The following is a 23,463-nucleotide window of genomic DNA, read 5'->3' on the forward strand; positions in this document are numbered from 1 at the left end:
GATTCAGAACATCATCTGAAACCTCTGAAGATCATGACCAACAGGATAATTGAGAGACTTTTTCTTTTCTGCTACCAAGGATTGACATCCAGAAAGAATAAGGTAGTAAAGAATACAGGGCTGAGCCAGACAGATGTGAAGAAGGAAGTATGGTGGAGGTTTACATGTACCATGTTTTCAAACATGTATAGAATATTCCTCCAAAAATTCTAAAAACCAGAAGAGGGAGATGACACAGTTGGGATTACAGACAAGAGAAGCTCAGAGTCCCCACCTCCCTGTCACCTTGCTCTACTTCAGCTCTTCTCATTGGAGATGGAGAGGTTGGTCATTCTGAACATTTTGCAAATTACTATCTACTTAATTCTAAAGTTTTTCAAAGACTGAATCAGTGTGATCTCCCCCTAATTTATACTCTCAATTAATAGTTCTGCTAAATTTAGAATAATGAAAGTCGAGCATTATCAAAACCTCCAAAAGAAAAAGACAAACATTTCATCTTCTAAACAGACTAACACACATGCATTTTGCTGATATATGATTGGAACAGTAGTATAAAAGTGGTACTATTTTATATGGTTATGATAATGTAAAATATCTATAGTTATAAGATTCAAATATTTTATGTCAAAAGTGAAATACACAAAAATGTAAAAATTTCATGGGAAATGAAATAAGATTTAGAGGAATACAAAACAAGATAATTTTATGAAGCTTGTTTAAACAGATTTTGCTGTATTAAATTTCAATTGATATATTTCCCCAGTGCTGTGAACTGAACCTCACACATTCTAGTCAATTACTTTACCAAGGAGCTACATCCCCAGTCCTGCCTCGTTTACTTTGATGCTGTAAGAAATTATGTTTCCTTAATACATAACCCTGCCTTCAATACCACTAGATCGGAGTTTAGGACAGAGAGGGCAGAAAACTATAAACTTTGTCCAAATTTTTAAACATATATATTAAATGAGTATATTTGAGCATCTGAGAGAAATCAATACTAGTATCATGGGAACTATTTTGCCAAGGAAGATGCTTTTTATCATTCAATAAAATTTTTGTAACAGTTTATAGAATTTTTTAAGTGCCAAGACATTAAAAATAAGGTTTCCTTTTTGAGTATTAGATAGAAACAAAAATGCAAGTGCTTGGGAATACTTATTTTACATGCTTTAAAAGGCTTTTAGTACTGCTTAGAGATTTTAGTGCATTCTTTAAGATATATTTAGGTTTATAAAACTAGTTTTTGCAGAATTGTTTATGTTTTATTTCTCTGCCTGATATTAAAATCTAAGGATTTTTATATTTTCATGAATAACAAAATGATTGATAAAAGCAAATACGCAGTCATCATTTTACAAGTAGGAAATGATTTGGTAATTTCTTATATGTCATCACATCTTTACTTTGGTAGAACTTTTTTTTAATTCAGTATTGACTATCTATTAATTTATTATTCTTGAAAGGTCCTGGTTTCTATTTTTAGTATAAGGGCTTGTATTATAAAAAGATATATTGAGGGGCTGGAGAGATGGCTCAGAGGTAAAGAGCACAGGCTGCTCTTCCGGCGGTCCTGAGTTCAATTCCCAGCAACGACATGGTGGCTCACAACCATCTGTAATGGGACCTGATGCCCTATTCTGGTGTGTAGGTATACACGCAGGCAGAGTCTGTATACTAAATAAATAAATCTAAAAAAAAAGATATATTGATCCTCAATAAAAATACCTCTTAAATTCTCTTAAATTGGATCAGCTTTAAGGACACACAAAAATTGTGTGCTGATTGTATAAAATAATTGTATAAATCAATTAGTATTTCTGTAAAATACCATTACAAACTATTGGTATTACTGATAAAATTAGCTAGAAATCAAAGAGTGATATGAAACTTGCCATGCTTTTACCTTACAACAATGTTGCATCTTTCTACCTATGATTTCAATGTCAACTCTATGCCTAGGCAAACACACATAAATGACATTGCTAAAAAGATAAGATTTCATACTCTTCCAGACACCTTCTTCCTGTCTAACATCATGCCATATTATCAGACTGTAGTGTACTTTGTGTCTACTTTTCTCAACCATCATCTCTATTTTATGCACTTATTTAGTTTATGAACTGTGATTTCATTGCTTCTGTAAAAATATTACATAATGAGAATTTGGGACGCTAGCCTATTTACAGAATGAAGATTATGCAATCAATTGATGTAGACAATATGCTTGTAATATGGATTTTTAAAAGGTCTCTTTTAAGTTGAACTTTTAAATTTGCAAAAGAAAATAGAAAAACCAGAGGTCTAAAGTGAAGAAAGAAACCAGAAATAAAAGCTGATTCATGAGCATTTTAATAAGTTTCCCTTAAGCATGTTTAGTAATGTCTCTCATTTGCAGCTCTTAAGATTGGGGAGCAGCTGAGTAGCCCAAAGTTCAGAAAATCATTGTAGGATTTTAAACTAGTGTTTGTGTTCGCTTTGTCCTGTCCTCTTAAATACATGGTATTTCCTTGGAATTTCACTACCTGATTTTAAATCATAGGAGTCAATACAAACTTTTTCTACAAGAACGCTTCCTTTATCCTTAAACCAGGCTCCTAAGTGTTCACACGAATCATTTGTAAACTAAACAAACAACAAAGGAATGAACACTAGAATTGAAATTCAAGAGAATCAGTTATTAACTAGTATGGATATCGTATTACTTCAGCAATTAAAATTTTCAGGTTCAGACAACTAATGTTTAGGAAAAATTTAATAAAATGGCAATTTAAAAAAAAATTATAAAATCATTTGTACTTGTAAATAAAATTATTGAATTGGTAACCAAATAAAAATACATATCAAGAAACTGATATTGTATTGTATGGTTCAAATGATGACTATCACAGCTAAAGAGAGAGTTGCTAGTACAAGAGTTAAGCCCGTAGCTACCATCCATCACTATAGAAGAAGTAGGTAGTTTGAGATAAAGTTAGAAGATAAGGAGAACACAAAAAGCTACAACGCGTATCTGATGTGCCTTTTGTTTACCTTTGTGGTAAATTGAGAAAATTCATTAGAGATACCACGTAAGAGTTAATGGAAGATAGTGTTTTAAAAGTAGTAAAAGATATAAATTATCAGAGTGATAAAATTCATGATGAATTTTATGGAAATGAAATTTATATTGGGATTTGTCATAAAAGCCTTCTTTTATGACCTCTTCCATGAGCAATATATTAAGTTAGCATATAGAATCATTAAACTAACATCATGATGTAATAGAATTATACTTTTAAATGTTAAGCATATTCTTATCACAACTGAGTTCTGAATCTACTAGAATTCTAATTCAAATGTCAGCAACCCAGTATTTGGAAATGACTACCTTGAAAAAAAAAGATGCTTTTTGTTAGACTGTAATTTTACCTATTTCTACCTTCATTTTGGCTTCTTTTGAGGCACAATAGAAAAGCTTAATATTTTCTCGCAAATGTGCCTGGCTTGCAAAGACATGCATTGCTGGATTGGATCTAGAGTCTAGATGAAGCTATTCAAAACCTGCAGAAGAAGACAACAGCACATTGTCCTGTGGAATCTCCTTACCAGTCATGTGTTAACAGAACAATGCCATGGGTGCAGCTCAGTCACAGAACATCCGTGCACACTGTATGCAAAATCCTGAGCTGAGTTCCTAGTGCCAGAACAAAAAGAAAAAAAAAAAAAAGCCATGGAGCACTGCAGTAAGAAATACAGGGGCATTTAGTTGTTTACAAAAAAATTCCTTGATAATTTCATATAATATACTTTGTTATATCCGTGTTCCTCTTCTCAATTTTTTCAGACACCCCACCTTTCTTTCCCACACAACTTATTATCTTTTCTTCCCCACAAAATCCAGTTAGTGCTGATCAAATATTCTTGCATGTGTGGCCTCCCACTGGAGTATAGTTGACTTATGTGGGTCTACACATTAAGAGAAAATGGACCATATTCACACCAGCCAACTATTGCCAATAGCTCCCTAGGTCAGAGTGGATATGGGTGTGAGACTGTTCTCTCCATGTTGTGATTTGGTCTGTTAGGACTTCCATGGGTCGTGACATTCCCCTTTCCATTCAGCCCCAGGGAGAGTTTGGCAGATCCAGCTCTGCCTGCCCCCACTCTTTCTGCCAGAAATCCCAGCAGTCAGATATTAGGATATTTATGGCTGCTGCTTGGTTCCCAGATCCATTTGCTTGGAATATTTGTTTCTTTTCCTTTCACTTTAACTGAGGCTTATTCTTGAAGATGAGATAAATTTCTTGTAGATAACAGAGAGATGAATTTTTTTTCATTAATACAACCAATTATTGTTTTTGATTGAGGGAGGTGAGGCAATTAACATATAAAATTACTATTGACAGGTGTGAATAGATTGATTATATTTTGTTATTTCTTTGGTGTTGTCTTCTGAGTTATGTTTTATGTTTCAGTGAATATAAATTTCTTTGTTTTCTCTTTATACTCTCTTAATTATTCTTATTCCTTATTTCTGTCCGAAGTATTGTTTCCAGTCTTCTCTGTAAGGCTGGTTTATCCATGTGCATGAATTCTTTTAAAAGGTTTATATCATGGAAAGTTTTTCTTTCTCTTTCCGTTGAGTTAGATGTCTTTGTTGGATAAAATAGACTGATTTGGCATCTGTGTGTGGGATCTCCCTTTGCCTCCACCCCACATTGTTCATTGGCCACCAGGCCACAAGGACAAAAGGAGTAGAAGACCTATGACTATGGCAGAAACATTTTCCAGGATACTGTTTCGGAGTTACAACTCAGCATTATTCTAGAGTGAGGGTAAATATGTAGGATATATGATATATGTATACATCATATACATATATATATGATGCTGAGGAATCACCTATTTTGTGTTTGGCAGCATAGTCCTACCATAAGCTGGGAGCCCAAAACCTAATTATTACGTGGGCAGAAGGAGCAGAAGTCTGTAGGGATTTGTGTTAAAGGTGTAGCAGGAGAGAATCAAGCACCCAGGCTTAGGGACAGCTTCCAGATAAGGTCAGGCCTCTGAGCTTAGAGATGTTATCCAGGTAGGAAGGAAGTCCTGCTGGAAAAGGAGTTCTCAGTTTTGCATGGAGCCCAGAGAGCTGTCCTGACACGGTGCCCTGCAACCTTAAGAGCAGGGTATGCCAACATTTGTGGTATGTTAGAATGTTGAGTATATTGCTTCAGTATCTTCCACATTTAACATACATATTGGGAAGTCAGCTGCTATTATCATACATTTTCCTTTATATGTGACTTGTTTGTCCCTTACTATTTTCCATAATTTTGCTTTGTTCTCTATACCTAATATGTAAATGTGCTATGCCATAGGAAGTTTCCTTTTGGTCAAATTTCATTGATGTTTTGTATGCTTCTTGTTTTTGTATGAGTTTAGTTACCTTCCCTTAATTTTTGGAGTTTTTGTTCTAGTCTACTTGGAATTCTTGTGATTCTTTTGTGTCTGTAATTCATAAATTCGTCCTTTCATGATGCCTCAAAGTCCTTGCATCTTCCCTTAGTGTGCTTTATGGAAATGTTTTCTTTTCTTTGATTTAGTGGTCTACTTTTAAGTACTCTGCATTCTCTTCAAATTCTGATAGTCTTCCTTCTCTACCCAGTCTACTGATAAAACTTTCCCATGATGTACCTCTGTTATTTAACTTTTAATTCTGTCTTTATGTCAGCTTGTGGTTTTTTAAGTATCCTTTTCTCTTTAAATAATTCAGTTTTCAAAGGCTGAATTGTCAGCCACATCTGCATGTTCTTGGGCTTTGCTCACAATTTTACTCAGAGCTTCTGTGATTATTAATGTGTCTGTTCCTGTCTTTTCTGAACTCCTTGAGTTCTTTGCATACATTTTTGATTGCTCTTTTAAAATCTATGTACTGAGTTCAACCAAGTTAGTTCTCATTGGAGGAAATTTCCAGTGCTGTATGTAGTCAAGGGAAAACATAGTTTTGAACCTCTGTATTGTTTGAGTTTTGTGTGATGTGATCTATATGCATGGTTTATTTGATATCAGATTATAAATTGCCTTCGATGAATTGAAGGTGGGTTTCATTGCTGGTATTGCCTGTGCTTGGCTGATTTAAGAATTAAAAGTTTGTAAGTTAATTCTTCAGATACTCAGTGTTGGTTTGTTTCTTTTCTTTTATTGGATTAACAGGGTGATGTCAATCAGTGGTAACCAGAACAGCATTCAAATGTGCCTCCTAGCTCTGTTAGCACTGACATGCAAGCTTTGATACCCAAACCTGCTCTGAGCTGTGGGTATGACAAAGGTGGTTCGCTTCTTGGGAACTCACTAGCCTTGGCAGATCCATGAATTTCATAACCATAACTAGACCTGGGATATCACAGTGACCAACTATACAGTTAATTTATCAAGCTGGACAGGTGGCATGAGCTGCAACTTGAATTGTGGGGCCTGTGTTGGAAGACCATAAACTTTTTGTTCTTATAAATTCAATAAAATTTTGGTATGTTGTATAATTGGTCTATTTAATGGAAATTAGGAGAATGAGGCTAAATGTATCCTAATAGACATATCTATAGGTTAACCTAATAATACGTTAAACTAGTCTGAAGATTTGGCTTTCATGTCATGAGAAATATTTCAAAATGATTTTTGTTTTAGGAAAATTTAGAAAATTTTTAAAAATTCAGAAAAATGATGTCTCCTTTTTTTCTCATTATATTTCTTTAAGGATACTCACATACAATTTGACATACTGATCTCATCATGAGGAGGAACAGAGTTCAAATATATGCACATGATTTTTTTAAAAAATATTCCTATCAAATACAGGTAATGCTTAACCAGAAGCCATAATAAGCATATATTCCAGAATTAGCTTTTTCCTAATATTCAATCATTTTGTCATATTTCATTTGGAATATGGGACTCTACTAGTCTTGGCTCTCCATAGATATAGAAGTATCATCAAAGGGATGATGTTTTATAGAACTCTCTTGGATTGTTATGGAAAATAAATCTCAGTTTAGGCAGTTATATCATCTGGAAATGTTTATGACATAGTTTTAATGTTTTTTAAAAATGTTTTTCTGGATAGAGCCTCATGTAGTTTTGGTTAGCTTCTCACTCACCTTGCAGCTGAAGATAACTTCCTGCCATCTTATCATCCTGCCTGTCCCCAATATAAAGAGGTTCAAGCCTTGAATAAAACGACAAGATCCAGTGGTATAAATTAGACATTAAATTCAAAAGCAGAAAGTCAATGCATCAGCTGTAAGCCATATTAATTCTGTTGGCAGTGTGCTTTTGTTTTCTCCAGCCCTTGAATGTGCTGAATAGGTACATAAATGCATGATCTGCTTTCCTCAATATATTGATTCAAATAGTAATTGGCAATTACCCTCACTGTTACACCCAAAGCAACATGTAACCAAATACCTGAGAAAGACATGACCCAGTCACAGTCATTATAAGTTTTGTAATTTTTGAATATATAATTGTTTATTGTCAATAAATAATTTTGTAATTTTATTATGTTCATCACTTTGGAGAGATGTTTGAAAAAAATCCCCCTATAGTCTCACGCATCTTAATATTTAGTCCCTAGTTGGTGTTGCTGGTTTTAGATATTTGGAAAGCACAGTATTGCTGCAGGAGGTTCACCATTGAGAGTAGGATTGGAGATGAAAATCTTATCACCATTTACAGCTATCTCTCGGTCTCAAGCTTGTGGTTCAAGATCTTAGCTCTCAGCTTCTGACTCGTGTCTTCATGACTATTGGTTACTGCAGTGCTGTCCCCATCATTATGAACTCTAGCCCTCCGTAATTGTAAACTAAAATTAAATCTGCTGCAATTTGTTTGGTGATAGTGTTTTATCAGAATAACAGAAACGAAAATGACAAATACAAAAACATATTTCTGAGTTTCCTTTTCTCACTCAGGAAATAAGTTGCGGTATGCAATCAGATGCTAAGTAAACTGAAAACTTGGTTCTAGCCTTTTCAAATAGTTGAAGATTTAATGAGCCTACTTTAGTTTGAAACAGAGAAGCTGTTTGCTTATTTTTTTTTCAAGTGGTGAAAACTTAGCTGTATAAATGAAAATATTTCGGAAGAAAAATAATCTAAAACTCATTATCTCTTTCACTACTTGAAATTAAAGCTCATGTTGAAAGCACATGCATCTTATTGAGAAAGTTGGCTCACTCATTTAACTGTGCTTCATTTAAAAAGTGAAAATTAGTGTCTGGAAACTTACTTTTCTCAATTGCCAAGTTCCATGAGAAGAAAAGTAAACCAACTTAATTAAAAGTTTTTTTTATTATGATTCTTTCATTAAATACTAAAAGATTAATTTTATTTTCATATAGAAATAGATTCTTAAGATTCTCTCTTTGTCCCTATAGCTTTTTGTCTCCCCACCCCCCATACATGTGCACACTCATCATTGTCTTTTCTATCCCAAAAGAATTCATTAATTGAGTTGATTAAAAACAGACAGTCACTGTACCTTGTCTAGGCTGAAATATGTATAAACCCATCATAACCACTAATGCAGTCTTTAGAATCGCCATCCCATTGTATGTAACAAAAGATCTTCACCAAATTCTCTGAAGTTTCTTTGTGACCCACTTTATAGACTCACATTCTACCCAGGCCATGGAGATCTTACTTTGTTTCCTAGGATAGTGCAAATTTGTAGAACTGAACATGCAGAGTGAAGTGAGGTGACATTTTGAGCTAGGACAAGGGCAATGTTCTAGGAAGATTGAAGGTACATCCACAGTGAAAATGGATACAGTGACTCGAGTGGAAATAAAAGAAGAAATGTCTCTGGTGATAAAAATCCTGCCCAAGAAAAAGCGAGACTGGACTGTTTGTATTGTTGTTCACCTAACTGATATAAAATAGCAATAGCTTACTTAAATAAATCTTTAATTATTTGGACGAGAGATAGTATTTATTTTATTCAGTGTCCTTATTCATTAAGAAAGAAAAATCATTCTGTAAGGGTACCTATAGTTAAAGCTTGAGTTGAAACCTTTGAAAGATATAGAGATAGGCTGATTCCAAGGATCTTCTATAATTGATAGCAATGGGTAAAACTGTTCCCAGTGGCAACACTCTAGATACACATTGGTCAGTGGGAGTATGGGCATGGAAAGACAAGAAGAAGCAAGGCAAAGCAGCCTCTGCCAACATTTGGCGCCAACATGGGTGACTACATCCATTTAAAAAAAAAAAAGCATTTGTATTTTCCGATGGGCTCTGTTTGCCTGCAGTGAGTAGGAGCTTCATGGAACCTTTAAGAGAGGTTCTCCTGATTCAGAGGTAGCAGAAAAAAATAAAATAAATAAAATAAAAAGCCACAGTTTCAAAACAGCGGCTTCCTGGTGTGCTGCCAGCACAAACTCTGGTTCTTTCAGGGGGCTGAGTACTTGAAAGTGGTTTGTGGACAGCTAGCTGCAAGTTACTTGGTGGCAGTATGGGTCAACTGCTTACCAGAGTTAAGGTGGTTAACATGGTCTGTCTCAGAGGCAGTGAAAGAACCTCTGCCATGTTGGACTACGGAGGATCATAGAGTTGGTCCTACATATGCCTGCTTAGCAATAAATAACTAAAAAATCTCTTCTGGTCAGAGAATGATTAGAGATACACAATAAAGACAGATTCAGATTTTAAAAAGACCTCTAATTGAGTCACAGTGTTAGATAAATGTATGTAGGCTGGGGAGAGAGACAGGAAAATAGTTAAAATCAGGACAAAAATTAGTAACATAGAAATGACAAAAATTAGTACTAAAATCAATGAAACAAAGTCTTGGTTCCTTGTTTATCAGACCCTTAGCTTGAATAACAAATGGACAGAGAAAAGACTAAAATTAAAATAATTAGAGATTGAAAAAGAGTCATTCAATCATATACCAAAGAAATGCAAAAAAATGTGAGAATATACCTTAATAATTAATATCCCACTAATAAACAAAGAATAAAAAACAGTTGGATTTCTAGATGCATATAAAGTATAAAAAGCCATGAGGGCATACATAATCAAAACAACTTATAACAAAAATTAAACTGAACTAGAAAATTTAAATATCCCATCTAAAAGTAAACATTTGGCCATATTAATTACAAGCAGAATTTTATGAGATATTAAAAAAAACTAGTAACAAAACTCAAATTATTGACTAGCATAGAAATGTCAGCTTCTTCTTTCCAGCCTGGCTGGAGTTGGTGAGTTCCCAGTAGCTCAGGTAGACTGATTTAGTGAGTGAACCCATCCTGGTCTTGACCCCTTTGCTCATATTCTCACTCCTCCCACTCTTCAACTGGATTTTGGGAATCAGTTCAGTGCTCTGATGTGGGTCTCTGCCTCTGTTTCCATCAGTTGCTGGATGAAGGCTCTATCCTGATATTTAAAATTTTCATCAGTCTGATTATAACGCAAATCAAGATTGGGCCCTCCTCTCCTCTATTACTTAAGGTCTTAGCTGGGATCATCCTTGTTGATTCCCAAGAATTTCTCTAGAACCAGGTTTCTTGCTAACCCTATAATGGCTCCCTCAATCTATTTTCTTGCTTTCATCTCTGTCCTTCCTCATTCTCGACTATCCCATTTCCTCAAGTTCTCCTTACTCCTCTCTTTCTCCCCTCCTCATCGTCTTCCACCCTCCCTTCTCCCCCCACCGCCATACTCCCAATTATTTCAGGTGATCTTGTCTGTTTCTACTTTCCAGGTGGATCTAAATATGTTTTTAGATCTAATATGTTCTTATTACCTGGCTTCTCTAGGATCATGAGCTATAGGTTCATTATCCTTTGTTTACAGCAAGTTTCCACTTAGGAGAGAGTACATACCATATTCATCTTTTTGTGTTTGGGTTACTTCATTCAGGATAGTGGTTTTTAATTCCATCCATTTGTATGCAACATTCAAGATGATATTGTTTTTTACCCTTGAGTAGTACTTATACTAGTCCTTCTGAATGTGGTTGACAGGTGCATGGCTGGGGCAGACTGGGAGAACACTGGCAGTAACAGCAGGATTTATCCCTAGCACTTGTACTGCCATTTTGGGAAGCTAATACCTCGCTCAGCCAATATATAGTAAAATGGGCCTTGGAAGTTCCCCAAAGCAATGAGCCTTACCCTCTCTGAGGATTGGAAGAGAGTGGTATAGGAAGATGTGTGGAGGGAATGGGAGGAGGGGACAGAGTGGGAACTTGGATTGGTATGTATAATAAAAAAAAATAGTTTTTCTTTTGAAAGAAAAATAAAAAGGAATGTAAGCTTCTAAACTTCAAGAACCTGCATAACCCAGATTCAAAACCAGAAAAATAAAGAAACAATAAAATAATATAACTGATTTCCCGGATAAATATAGACACAAAAACATATTATAAACAATAAAATATATATTTAGTATTTGCAAGTGAAATTCAGGAATCCTTGAAAATTCGCTCATTATGATAATTTTTCCTTCCTTATATAGTTCATCGTAAGTAAATCAATAAAAGTAATTTATCACAAAATGTTCTCAAGTACAGAAATGATAAGGAGTGGTGGTTGGAATAAAAATGGCCTCTATAAAAGTCATTTATTTGATTGCTTAGTCAACCTGGGTAAAGCACTATTTGAATGATTAGAGTATGTTACAAGGGGTAGTCTTTGAGGTTTCAAAAGGCAATTCCATTCCCAGCAACTTTTATTGCTGCCTGAGGATCAGGATGTAGAAGTCTAAGCTACTTTTCTAATACTATGGCTGCCTATGTCCCACCATGCTCTCCTTCATGATGACATGGGCTAAGCCTCTGAAACTGTTACCAAGCTCCCAATTAATCAGCATGACAAACTTGATGGGCAAAAGCCTAGGGGTCCTTAAAACAACACATTACTAGAAGCGACTGAGTAAAACTGTCAAAGGGTTAATTCCTCCCCTGGAAAGAGCACACCAATTGATTGTACAGTGGCAAACTGGCAGCTCTGAAAATACCCAAAAAAGCAACATAATATTAAAAACAAGTTATATTTATGAATATATATTCAACAGATTATATTTATGAATATATACACACACATAAATGTGCAATTGCAATAAGAAAAAGGACACAAATTTGAAGGTGGGTGGGGAGTGGTATATAAGAGGGTTTGATGGAAGAAAGAGATGGGGAGAAATACCATAATTAAATTACAATTTCAAAATTAAACCAAAAATTAAAAAATAGAAGAGGAACAAATTCCAAGCTACCTAATTTTTGACAAAGTTGTCTGAAACTCATTTTGGAGATAGAAACCTGTTAATAAACTAGTATTATGAGAGCTGGATATCTACATGTAGAAAGATGGAACTACATGATTTTTTGACATGCACAAAAGTTAATTCCTCATGAATCTAAGTCTCAGTGTTAGGCCTGGACTGCTGAAACTCTGCATACTAAAAGCAGGAGTACACTTAAATATATAGGTACAACTAAAGGCATTTCAAAGAGGACTCAAGTTATTAAGGAAACAAGGTCAATAATTGATCAAGTAGGATCTCATGAAATTAGAAAGTATTTTCTGAAAATGATGCCATGACCACAGTGAATAAACAGCACAAAGAATGAGTCAAATACTTGGTGATCCTATACATGACAGAGGATTGGTGTGTAAAATATATAAAAAGATGAATAGACAACACATGGAGAAAGTAAGCAACACAATTTATAGAGAATGGAATGAAACTCTCCTAAGAAGAAACACAAAGAGCCAGTAAGTCTCTTTAAAATGTTCAATAGCTCTAGTAATTGGAAAGAAGCAAATTAAAATAATTTTTGAGAATTCATTTTATTTCCATAATAATGTTCATTATAGTAAAAATTAAAAGAATTTTAAGTACTGATGAGGATATGGAGATGGGGAAATCTTGTCCTCTGCCGTAGGAAATGTAAACTTGTGCAAACTCTATTTAAAGCAATCTGGAGTTTCCTCAAAAAGCTAAACATAGAAATGCCATATGTTCTACCTATATTGCCCTGGCAAATGTACTCAAAGTATCCGTACTGTACATCAGAGATATCTAAAGCTTTGTGTTCATTGCTGCTCTATTCATAATAGCTGGGAAATGGACAAGTCTAGACGTTCATCTACTGAGGAGTGAATAATGAACATGTGATACTTACAAACATGGGATTTTATTTAGTAATAAAGACAGAAAATATTTAAGAACCCATTGATTTGGAGGAACATAACAGGACATACAAGGGAAGGTTTGAAGGGAGGAAAGGTAAAGGAGAATGATGTAATTACATTAATATCTAAAATAACTAAAAATAAAATCTTTTCAGGAATAAAGAGTTGAAAATAATCTAAGTGAGAAAATCTGGCCAGAGTAAGTAAAGTATGTTCTTCCTTGTATTCTGATAAATGATGCAAATTCTCACAGTTGTGTGCTTAACATAATGTGTTAACAAAAACAGATTCCTAGGCTAGTGAAGTGTGCAGTAAACACCTTGACTACTTAAACACTTTCAAAGCACTAATAGTATCATTGTTGATCCTTGATTAATATCATATAATATTTCTCCCTTATTTTTATAGAAACCATAAAACGTAATTGGATAGTGCTCTGTTTTTAATATCAAAGGCTGGATACTAGTGTTTTCAGTTTTGTAACACAGGAATAGAAGAAAACATTAAGAAATTATACAAGAAAATTGATACAAATAAAATATTAGTTACAACCATTTTGTCATAGAGATGCCTTTGGAGAAAAAAGTCACAAGAGAACATGAAATGTGTATTAAAACTTTGTTTATGGTAACATTACCTAATTGTCATAATTTAAAAGTTAATAATATGATTTTACTGTTGATTAATGAAGACAATATACCTACTAATAGGTTTGTCAATTGCAGAGAGTGTAAGATCTTATTCTTGTTAGACAACTCAACTAGGTTCTCATCATTTCCATTATATATGCTTTTATTGGGAATTCAGTGGATAGTGCATAAGAGGTTATGATTTGGGCCTAAGATGCATAAGTGGTGGTCCTAGCCTGAAAGTAATCACTGTGATGATTTATGAACAAAAATCACCATGGAATTTGTCAGTGAACATGCTGTACTCCACAGCAACTAAATTGGCTTAACAGAACTTAAAAATCAGAACAGCATAATAATGCAATTTTATTCACATGAGTATATTGCAGAAAATTGCTCATCACCCCTGATAGCTCTGTTTATATTTTTAGTGAGTACAAAGATTGCTGTTGCTACCATAGTCAAAATTTGATCTGGATATAAAAATTTAATTCTGAGAGGAAATTTAGTGGAATAAGTAGGAAGGAAGTGAGCCAGGGATGGAAATTCAATAGGATCCCTATGGTGATGGTAAAAGTGAATTGACAGCCTATAAACAAAAAGGCACAGTGATTAAACACGTAGTCCTAACACATCTATTTCTGTATTAGAGCAGATGAAATGCCTGTTGACTGTTGCCTTTTACATTTCCCTTTCCTTCCCTCTTAAGGTCTTTCAAACAGCAATAAATCTTACAATACTTGTAACACTTCCACAGCCCATTACTTAGACATACCTGGATCTTATTCTTTCCATTGTACTTGTATTGCAATGTGTTCATTTTTAGTATGTTTAGTAATTCAAATGAAAGCAAATAATCTCATAAATTTTATGGATCTAAGCAAAATACTATATATGAAATGCGTAAGAATAACGCAAATTCAAATTTGACTAATCAGTTATTCACAACTTTTGAATTATGAGGGACATTTAGGTTTATTTCCTGCATCCAGATTATTATTTAATGTATATTTCTTTTATGTTTATTTTTAAGATTGTGTTTTAAGTACAGCGTTTCTCCCTTCTCTCTCACCCCTCAATGCCCTTCCATAGAGCCCTCTTTGCTCTCCCTAAAATTAATGGCCTCTTTTTATAGAACTTTTTAAAATGTCCACATTGTATTTTATCAGTGTGAATGTAATTGTTTTGTATATGTATATATGCTACCAAAAATATACTCTATGTACTTATCAGATACTGAAGAGTTCTTATTGGGTATAAGTACTTTACCAGAAACAGTACTTGGTGGACAACAGGTACTATCTACAGAATTTGCGCATGTTACATGGTTGGAATGATGTAATTGATTTCAAGTAATTTACTGTATTCAAACATGGATGTTTATTACCATTATACTTACAGAGAAATACTAGATATATTTTTACTTATTTTATTTTAATGTTATAATATTTCTCTTATTTTAATGTCTTAATATGATTATATCATTTCTTCTAATCATATTTAATAGAAAAATAAAACTTCATTTCAACCTAAATTATCTGAGTTTGGATAAGTGTCAAACCAAAAGTGAAATTATCTATGGCCATTTTGTTCAACAAAATCTTAGCAGAATAAATATGTTCTTTAGATTCTTGAAATTGTTTTAAAAGTAAGACCATATCAAATCTCATACAAAAAAACCATTTCATTAAGGTATATTTATGAGTGTTGTGAGTTTTGAATTATTTCACATATTTGCATATTTAGTATCATCTCCTTGCATACTTGCATAGAGTCCTCAAGAGCTTTTGGAAATGTCTGTAATGTATCCTCCTGCATGGTCAAATAAAACATACCAAATCATAATACTCAGTATTTAGGTGGTTGTTGTATATAAAATACATGTATATGAAACACAGAGATCAAAAGCATTAAAGCTAACATGTACTTATAAGAGAAAGCGTGATGATATTTGTCTTTTATTCTCTGGATTGCTTAGAATGGTTGTTTCTATTTTGGTTTATTTGTCCAAATTATTTTTGAGAGCAGGTGAATTATCACAACTCTGTGGATGTAGCACATTTCCTTTATTCATTAATGAGTTTTGGACAACTAGGATGTTTCCACTTCCTATGATAAACAGTGTCAGTGAGCGTTGATGAGCAAGTATGTCTATAGTAGATGAAGACTTCTTTGGGTATATTCTCAAGAGTGGTTTAGCTGTGTTATGTGGTAGATTTACTTTCAGCTTTCGATAAATTCCCGTGATGATTTCCTAAGTAGCTCTAACAGTTAGCACTTCTACCAGTAATGACTAAGTATCCCCTTTCCCTACATAGTCAACATCATCTCATGTCATTCATTTCATTAAGTTTGTGTATTCTTTATTTTCATATTTTAAGTTTATAATTACTATAATTTCTTTTTCCTAACTCCATACCCTCCCAGGTATACTCCTTGCTCTCTTTGGACTTTTTTTTGTTAATTGTTGATGTTGATGATGATGGCAGTAGTGGTGGTCATGGTGTGTGTTGTGTTTGTGTGTTTTTGAATATATATACATATATATATACATATATAATTATTCATATTCCTTGGTGTGAGAGGTCCTTCTGTCTATGTGTTGCTTTCATTGGTTAATGAATAAAGAAACTGCCTGGGCATGTTGATAGGACAGAACTTAGGTAGGTGGGGAAAACTAAATGGCATGCTGGGAGAAAGGAGGCAGAGTTAGGGAGAAACCATGGAGCTACCAGGAAAGATGACACATATGGAATCCATATGTGGTACTGTTAGTGAGGCCAAGAACTGGAGACTACATAGGTCATGAGCCCTACAAGAATATCTACTACTATTATCCGCTAAAGGAACATAGCAAAAAAAAAAGGCTCCTAATGACCTATGACTGTGTACAGAAATCAAGGTATCACTCAGCACTTACCAGAGGGCCTTCTTGCAGGATATGGTAATTAACAGGGAGTCCCACAGCTGAACAGTGAGTAGAGAGTGACAAATTTTGGAGTGCTTAGTCACAAATGGAATATCTTTAACATAGCCCTACCCTCACACAGATTCTCAGCAATCTATGTGGAAATAAGTGACAAGACAGGAGAGCCAGAGTTGGAGGACAGTTTTAAGGAAACAGTATTTTCCAGATAAACATGGCAGATGCACATAAGAAATCACAGAGACTGTGACCTGTCGAAGTTGAAGGCAGACAAGATCTCAGATGAATGAGGTAAAATTGGCACTTGTCCCTGTATTGGACAAGAAGCTATTAAAAATAAAAGTTTCTAACTGGGAAAATAACTTTTCTTCAATGGAATGACACTAGGTATATAAATCACACTCCAGGGCAGACTCCACCCTCATGATAAGTAGATGGTCAGCACAAATCAAACTTTGATTTTCAGTGGCTTCATTTTTTTCTTTTTTTATTTTTTTAAAAAAGAAAGAATAAGGAATTGTATGGGTATGAAAATGAAGAAGAGCTGAAGGAGCTGAAGGATGAGAAATAATATGATATATCATACTATATTCATAAAATTAAATAAAACTTTAAAACAATAAAAACACAAACCTGTAATGTAGAAGTGATATAAACGGAATGGGGAGAAAATTCAGAGGGAGGTTTTTCTATAATTTTCCAAGTTCCTTGAAAAAAGGTCATTGGGCTTTGATCACTTTGAAGAGGCAATCCTCTATAAAATGATGTTATGTACAATAAATAATAAGTATTTTTGGATAAATAGATACATAATTTGTCAATGATTAACTATGATTTAGATCATAAATGATGTTACTTGTCTGGTATAGATATTTGAGAGTTATACAAGAAGTATCCTCAGGCAATGGTATTTCCCTTCAGTGAACTATTAGTATGTGGTAAATTAGTCTGAGGTAAGCATCTAGTTGGACCCGTGGAAAACAACAAAAACAAAACAATATTCAGTAAAACAACTTGTGCTTCCTTGTCTCAGTCATTGTACAATTCACAGACCATTTTCACGTAGGGAAGTTGAACAAGTAAATAAAAATTAATTATATAGGCTTCTTACTTAATAAACACATAGCAAAAAAAAAAATCCTGTTTGCACTCCTAAAGATGGCAGTGCAGCTATATGCCACTGACTTCCACAATTTTGTCATTTTGCACGCAATCAAGTAAACAAAAAAAAAAACAAGCATGTAAATACAGTAAGAAACAAGTAACTATTCATGTGATAAGAGCTTTAACAAAAAAAATGTAGATAGGAAGTTTATGAGTTGAATCAACGAGTCCTTACAGTTATCAGTGGAGGACGTTATGAAGAAATTTCGTTTAATAATAAAGTCTGCAATTTACTTAGATATTTACTTAGATGGAATTTCCTATTGGAATTCAATGGAATCTGTGTCAACAAGTTTACATACCATTAAGAAAGCAGATGTAGGGTCGTTTATACTCTTGGTTAAGAGCCATCAGTAGAATTGAAAATGCTGTGATTAGATGGCTAATACCTGGATATAACCACGAATACTTTCCAATCCATTGTAAAATTGTATTTTTGGACACCATTTCTTTACCCACTTCAAGCAAATATTAATAAAATTGCCTACTCTTTATCAAGAAAATTTATGTAACACATACAGCATGATTTCATGTGTTCTGATTGCAGCTATGCTTTGATTTGATTTATGTGTTTTATGCACATTTCCTAGGACAGTCCACTGGTCTTACAGTCTGACAGGAATGTAACAGTGAACGCAAGAAACCACTTGGGGCAGCTCACTGGACAGCTGGCAGTCGGTGAGTGTTCGGAGGTAAAGTCTGTTCATTCTGTCTTACTCCATTTTAGATTCTGTGGTCAAGCTAAAATACATGAAGTTGTGTTTCTTCTCTAATTCTTTACTCCTAAGTTTCAAAATGTATTATTTTAATTGAAATATTTTCATAGTATATCAAAATAGGTTTAGAAAACACAGGCGGTAGCTTGCATCCCATGCTTGTATATTCTTTGATATTGTGTATTTTTTGATGAATATTACATATCTATAAACAATTGTAAAAGTTTTGACTATAGTAAATATTAGTACTTCCTTTTTCTGATGGACATTTTTGTTAAGATTACATATGAAGGATTTGATATTTGAAAGACATATTAAAGAGAAAGAATACCAGAACTTCTGTTTGTTTACTTCTTTCACCGTCTGAAATAGAGTGTCACATAAACTAGACGGCCCTCAAACTGGCTGTGTAGCTGAGGATAAGCTTGAATCCTTGACCTCTTGACTCCACCTTTCATATTCCAATTAAGTTGCAAGCACTGCTGGGGATTTAACCAAAGGCTTCTGGCATGCTAGGCAATCTACCAACTGCGAAACATCTTCATTCCTAAGTGGTTTCACTTGTGTTATCAAATAAATTTTAATTTAGCTATTGACATTTTATCAAAATAGCACGTGTAATTATTTCACTCCATTTTTATAAGAAAAAAAACACAATCAAAACTCAGTTGTAATGATATAAAATGATGTATATTTGATATGCATGTAATATATAAATTACATATATATAAATATATTTTGATATATTTATGGCGTGTGATAAAATCGCACAATACTATCATTGTTTCACTCACGTTTATATTGCTATTATCTGCATTTCTATATTTAGCTGCATCATCTATTATATGTGTGATATTCACAGGTGGGAGATGGTTAAGTTTGAGGAATTAATTATCCTATTTTAGTGAGAAATTAATTTTTTCAATATTTCTTCTTGAATTATAGAGAAATAATAATTACAAACTATTTACTATTTATAAGTAGCAATATTAACTATGTCTACCCTCTTTGCAGAAATATAAGATTTTTGATATATTATATGCTTTAATAAAGTAAAAGAATTAGTTTGACAGTAAATATCTGTTATTTGTTCAATAGCATATTTTGCGAGAAATTAAAATAGATTACTTAGGAAAAAAGGCTTAGATTCACATCGGAGCACTGGGCTGTGCTCCCAAAGTCCAGTCGAAGAGTGAAAGTAAGAATATGAGCAAAGAGGTCAAGACCATGATGGGGACACCCACTAAAACAGCTTACCTGAGCTAAAGGAAATTCATCAACTTCAGACAGATAGAGAAGGATTCAGCATAGGACTACACTAACCCTCGAAATGTGAGTGACAGTTGCATGGCTGGGGAGCCTGAAGCCACTGTCAGTGAGACCAGGATTTATCCCTTACTGCTTGTACTGGCATTTTGGAACCCATTCTCTTTGGATGAATACCTTGCTCAGTCTGGTTGTAATAGGGACTGCCTTGATCCTTCCTCAAAGCCTTACCCTCTCTGAGGAGTGGATGGGAGTGCGGTGGGGTGAGGGGGAAGGCAGAGAGGATGGGAGGAGGTGAGGAAGTGGGAATTGGAATATGTACTAAAATGAAAAAAAGATTGTTTTGTTTTGGTTTTAAATTAAAAAAATAGAAAAATGAAAGGGGGCTTAAAGTAATTTGACTAAAAATTAAAGGAATAAAATATTTCTATGCATTCGTTATTGTGCCAAAATCATCAAACCAACGATGGCAATGTCAATGACAATTTGTGATCGTTTTGAAATTGTATAAGATAACCTGAAGAACTGGCTCTAAGATGAGGATATTCTCCGAGTCAATATTTACTCATAGTTAAAACTACTTAGTAGAATAGAAATTTCTATTCTGTTCAATTCAGGATAGCTGAAGTGGTTCTTAGTGGAATTGTCAACAGATAAATTAGAAACACACAGACCCCATTGCAAAATCCACTGTCAAATAATAGTTGCATGATTCCTGCCTGTGGCATGAAACAGCTGTTTGATTACAGGGTGTGTAGACAAATTCCATCTGCATGCTTTTACTCATGGAATACAAAGAATATATTTTGTTTGCATTTTAACCATTCTTGCAAATTCTTTCAATATAGTATTAATAGTATTCAAATGAGAGAAAAGAGAAAAAGAAAGGGAAAGAAAAGATGCTTAATTTTTATGAATAGTTATATAGCCAATTAGAAATACATTTAAATTAAGAAAACTAACCTAAAATCTGGTGATTTGAGCACACTGTTGTTGAATCCTATATTTTTAATTTCCTTTGTAACTGCCAATAAACAAAGATAAAATGCATATTAACTTATAGAGAGTAATAATATGTTAAATTATCTTGTATATTCAGATGTGGTAGAGCACCCTTTGAATCCTTGTACCTGGGTGTTGGAGGTAGACAGATATCCTATAGCTTAAGGTCACTCCTGTCTAACAATCACAAAGGCAAAGGATGAAGCTAACTGGTTTTTCACTCTCTCGTGACATTATCCAGTCTATACATAAAGGACTCAGATAGAAAGATAAAAGTTTAACAAAGAAGAATCTTAATAAGTAGAACTTATTTACAATTATTTCAAAACATTAGGTAACCCCCCCCACCGACTTGAATGTCGGTAGTGACTCTTGAGGAACTTCAATGTCTATTTGTACAGTTCTGTGTGATACACGTAGTGATACTTGCCAGCATGCCAAGTCTGCATCATTATCTGAGGAAACGATTAGGTAGTTTGGCATGTAAGAACTGGAATACCATTCCAGATATTTCTTTTTTTGAGGGGTGCCTAAAACCACAATCCTGTGCTTCAAATAGCATCTTTCCTTTTTTTTCTTTATTTTTAATCAATGGAAAAAATGAATTCTGAAAGAATTAGCCTCTGGCCACTGCTAATGTCATTCTCAAGAATTTAGTCACGTTCTATATTGCTAATTTCCAATTAATAAAAAAAGTGGTTTTATACCCTATTTTGAGCCGATTTCTCATTTTCAGCTATTATCAGTGATTATTGTGGGAATATGTACCATTTGCAAGATAGTAAACAACGTGATATTTGTATTTAGTACAGTTTTCTTCTTCCTTCTATTTTCCTTCCAGTATTCTAGTTCATGCTTGCAGTTTTAAACACCACACAGTCTAAATGTCATGGCAGTCAGCTCCTGTAGCAGACTGGATTCTGGCTAAATCAGAGGCCTAAAAAAACTTTTGCCTTTTCTGTCTAGGCATTCTTAGGAGGGAACCAAACTCACAGGACAGGAATGATAACTCACCTGGTATAGAGATTCAAGATAGAAGTTCAATGAAAAACTGTTAAAAGGTGTGCAGATATGTACAGTTTCACTAATCATAATATTACACGTAAATTCATATGATTTGTACTATATATCAAGATGCTACAGAGAGTAATTTCTAGTTTTAAAGGAAATATGGTTTAAGAATTAACCGCATTTGGTCAGCTAAATTCTCCCCACGTGAGGCCCAGAAGATGGAGGAACCTCCACTGGCCTCTCATGCACATAATGCAAGGATACACCTCCTATGACAGATTCAGAAAATAAAATACAAAGTTCCCATGAAAGTTATGCAGTGTTCCCTGGAATGTAGTATCGTATTTATGCTAATGATCAAAGTTTTCAATAGGTCTACACATAAATAATTCTGAACACTTGACCAAACCTCTGGCTGTTCCTAATGGACAAAATAACTGTATTGTGCTAGACTGTCTCCATGCCTCTTCTCCTCTACGTTAAAAGCAAAAGGTTACTTTTTACCTTTAGTGTGGGAAATTGTTTGATGAACCTTCAGATAACTTACACTCCCCAATGTTCTGTGGTCCTAACAAAAATGACATCGTTTTTTTTTTCATGCATCTTAGATTCATGTATGCGGCAGTTTTTAGTCAAGAATGTAAAACTAAGTCAGAATCCTAGATATTCTGTTTTTTTTTTTTTCGATTCTTGGCTCTTAAAAAGGATTTTAATTGAAATTTCATCCACAGAATAATTCAAAGAGGCCAATTAACTTTTTGTGTGTCACTACTAAACATCAGCATGTTTTGTGCCTAGATGAATGAGAAAAATGTAGATGAGGGTTTTATAATAAATATTTAAAGACCCATAAAGTGACATGTAATCTTGTGTTACAGCAATTACCATGAACACCTGGGAATCATTTAATTGACTGCAGATGGTTTAGGACAGATTAAAAAGTAGAAGGAATCATATTACCCTCACGTAATAAATTTATGGTTTTTGTCCTTGGCTTATTTTCATATGACTTAGACACATTGTAATTGTCTGGGACAACTTAATAGGAATGCGTATTATCTTTAAAATAAGCTATGGGAATCTTAGGGAAGAGATCAAAGATGAAATCTCTTCAGGTTTAATGCTACCTGTTAATTTTTAAGTGATTAATGAGTTGTTGATTTTGATCATTATTAATTGTTTAATTAACCCATTAATATTAGTTAAGTTGATGTAAATCAGTTTAAAATTAATTAATCATTCTGGAAAAGATGCAAGTGGAAACAGATGCCTATTATATTCAAGAGCAAGATGATAGGCTTAGAAATTAGGATGTTTAATTTAAGGAACTTGAAGGAAAAACACTGACATTCAAGTTCTGAAAAGTTTGAAAGCGAGTCCTGAACTATTACATGAACACTCACATTTTTATGTAATGTGAAACTTTCACTGTGTTTTTGAAATTGTATTATTTTAAAACAGAAAAGATAGGCTTACTCAAGTATTTTTTACATTATCACTTAAAAAAATAAAAGCATATAATCAGGAAAATAGGTATCTTTTTTTTTTTTTTTTTTTTTTTTTTTTTGC

The 23,463-nt window shown here is 33.9% G+C and overlaps 1 protein-coding gene across 1 annotated transcript in view; it reads left to right on the plus strand.

Moving 5' to 3' along the window:
• Sgcz (sarcoglycan zeta) overlaps window positions 1–23,463 on the plus strand; it is a 781,436-nt gene that overhangs the window by 690,953 nt on the left and 67,020 nt on the right. The window contains exon 4 of the mRNA XM_050147376.1: window positions 18,490–18,577. Within this exon, the coding sequence (XP_050003333.1) occupies window positions 18,490–18,577 (88 nt within the window). The remainder of the gene's footprint in view (window positions 1–18,489; window positions 18,578–23,463) is intronic.

Source organism: Alexandromys fortis, unplaced genomic scaffold (genome assembly GCF_014885135.2).
Source record: "Alexandromys fortis isolate MF-2015 unplaced genomic scaffold, M_Fortis_MF-2015_v1.1 scaffold_32, whole genome shotgun sequence".
Classification (NCBI taxonomy): Eukaryota; Metazoa; Chordata; class Mammalia; order Rodentia; family Cricetidae; genus Alexandromys; species Alexandromys fortis.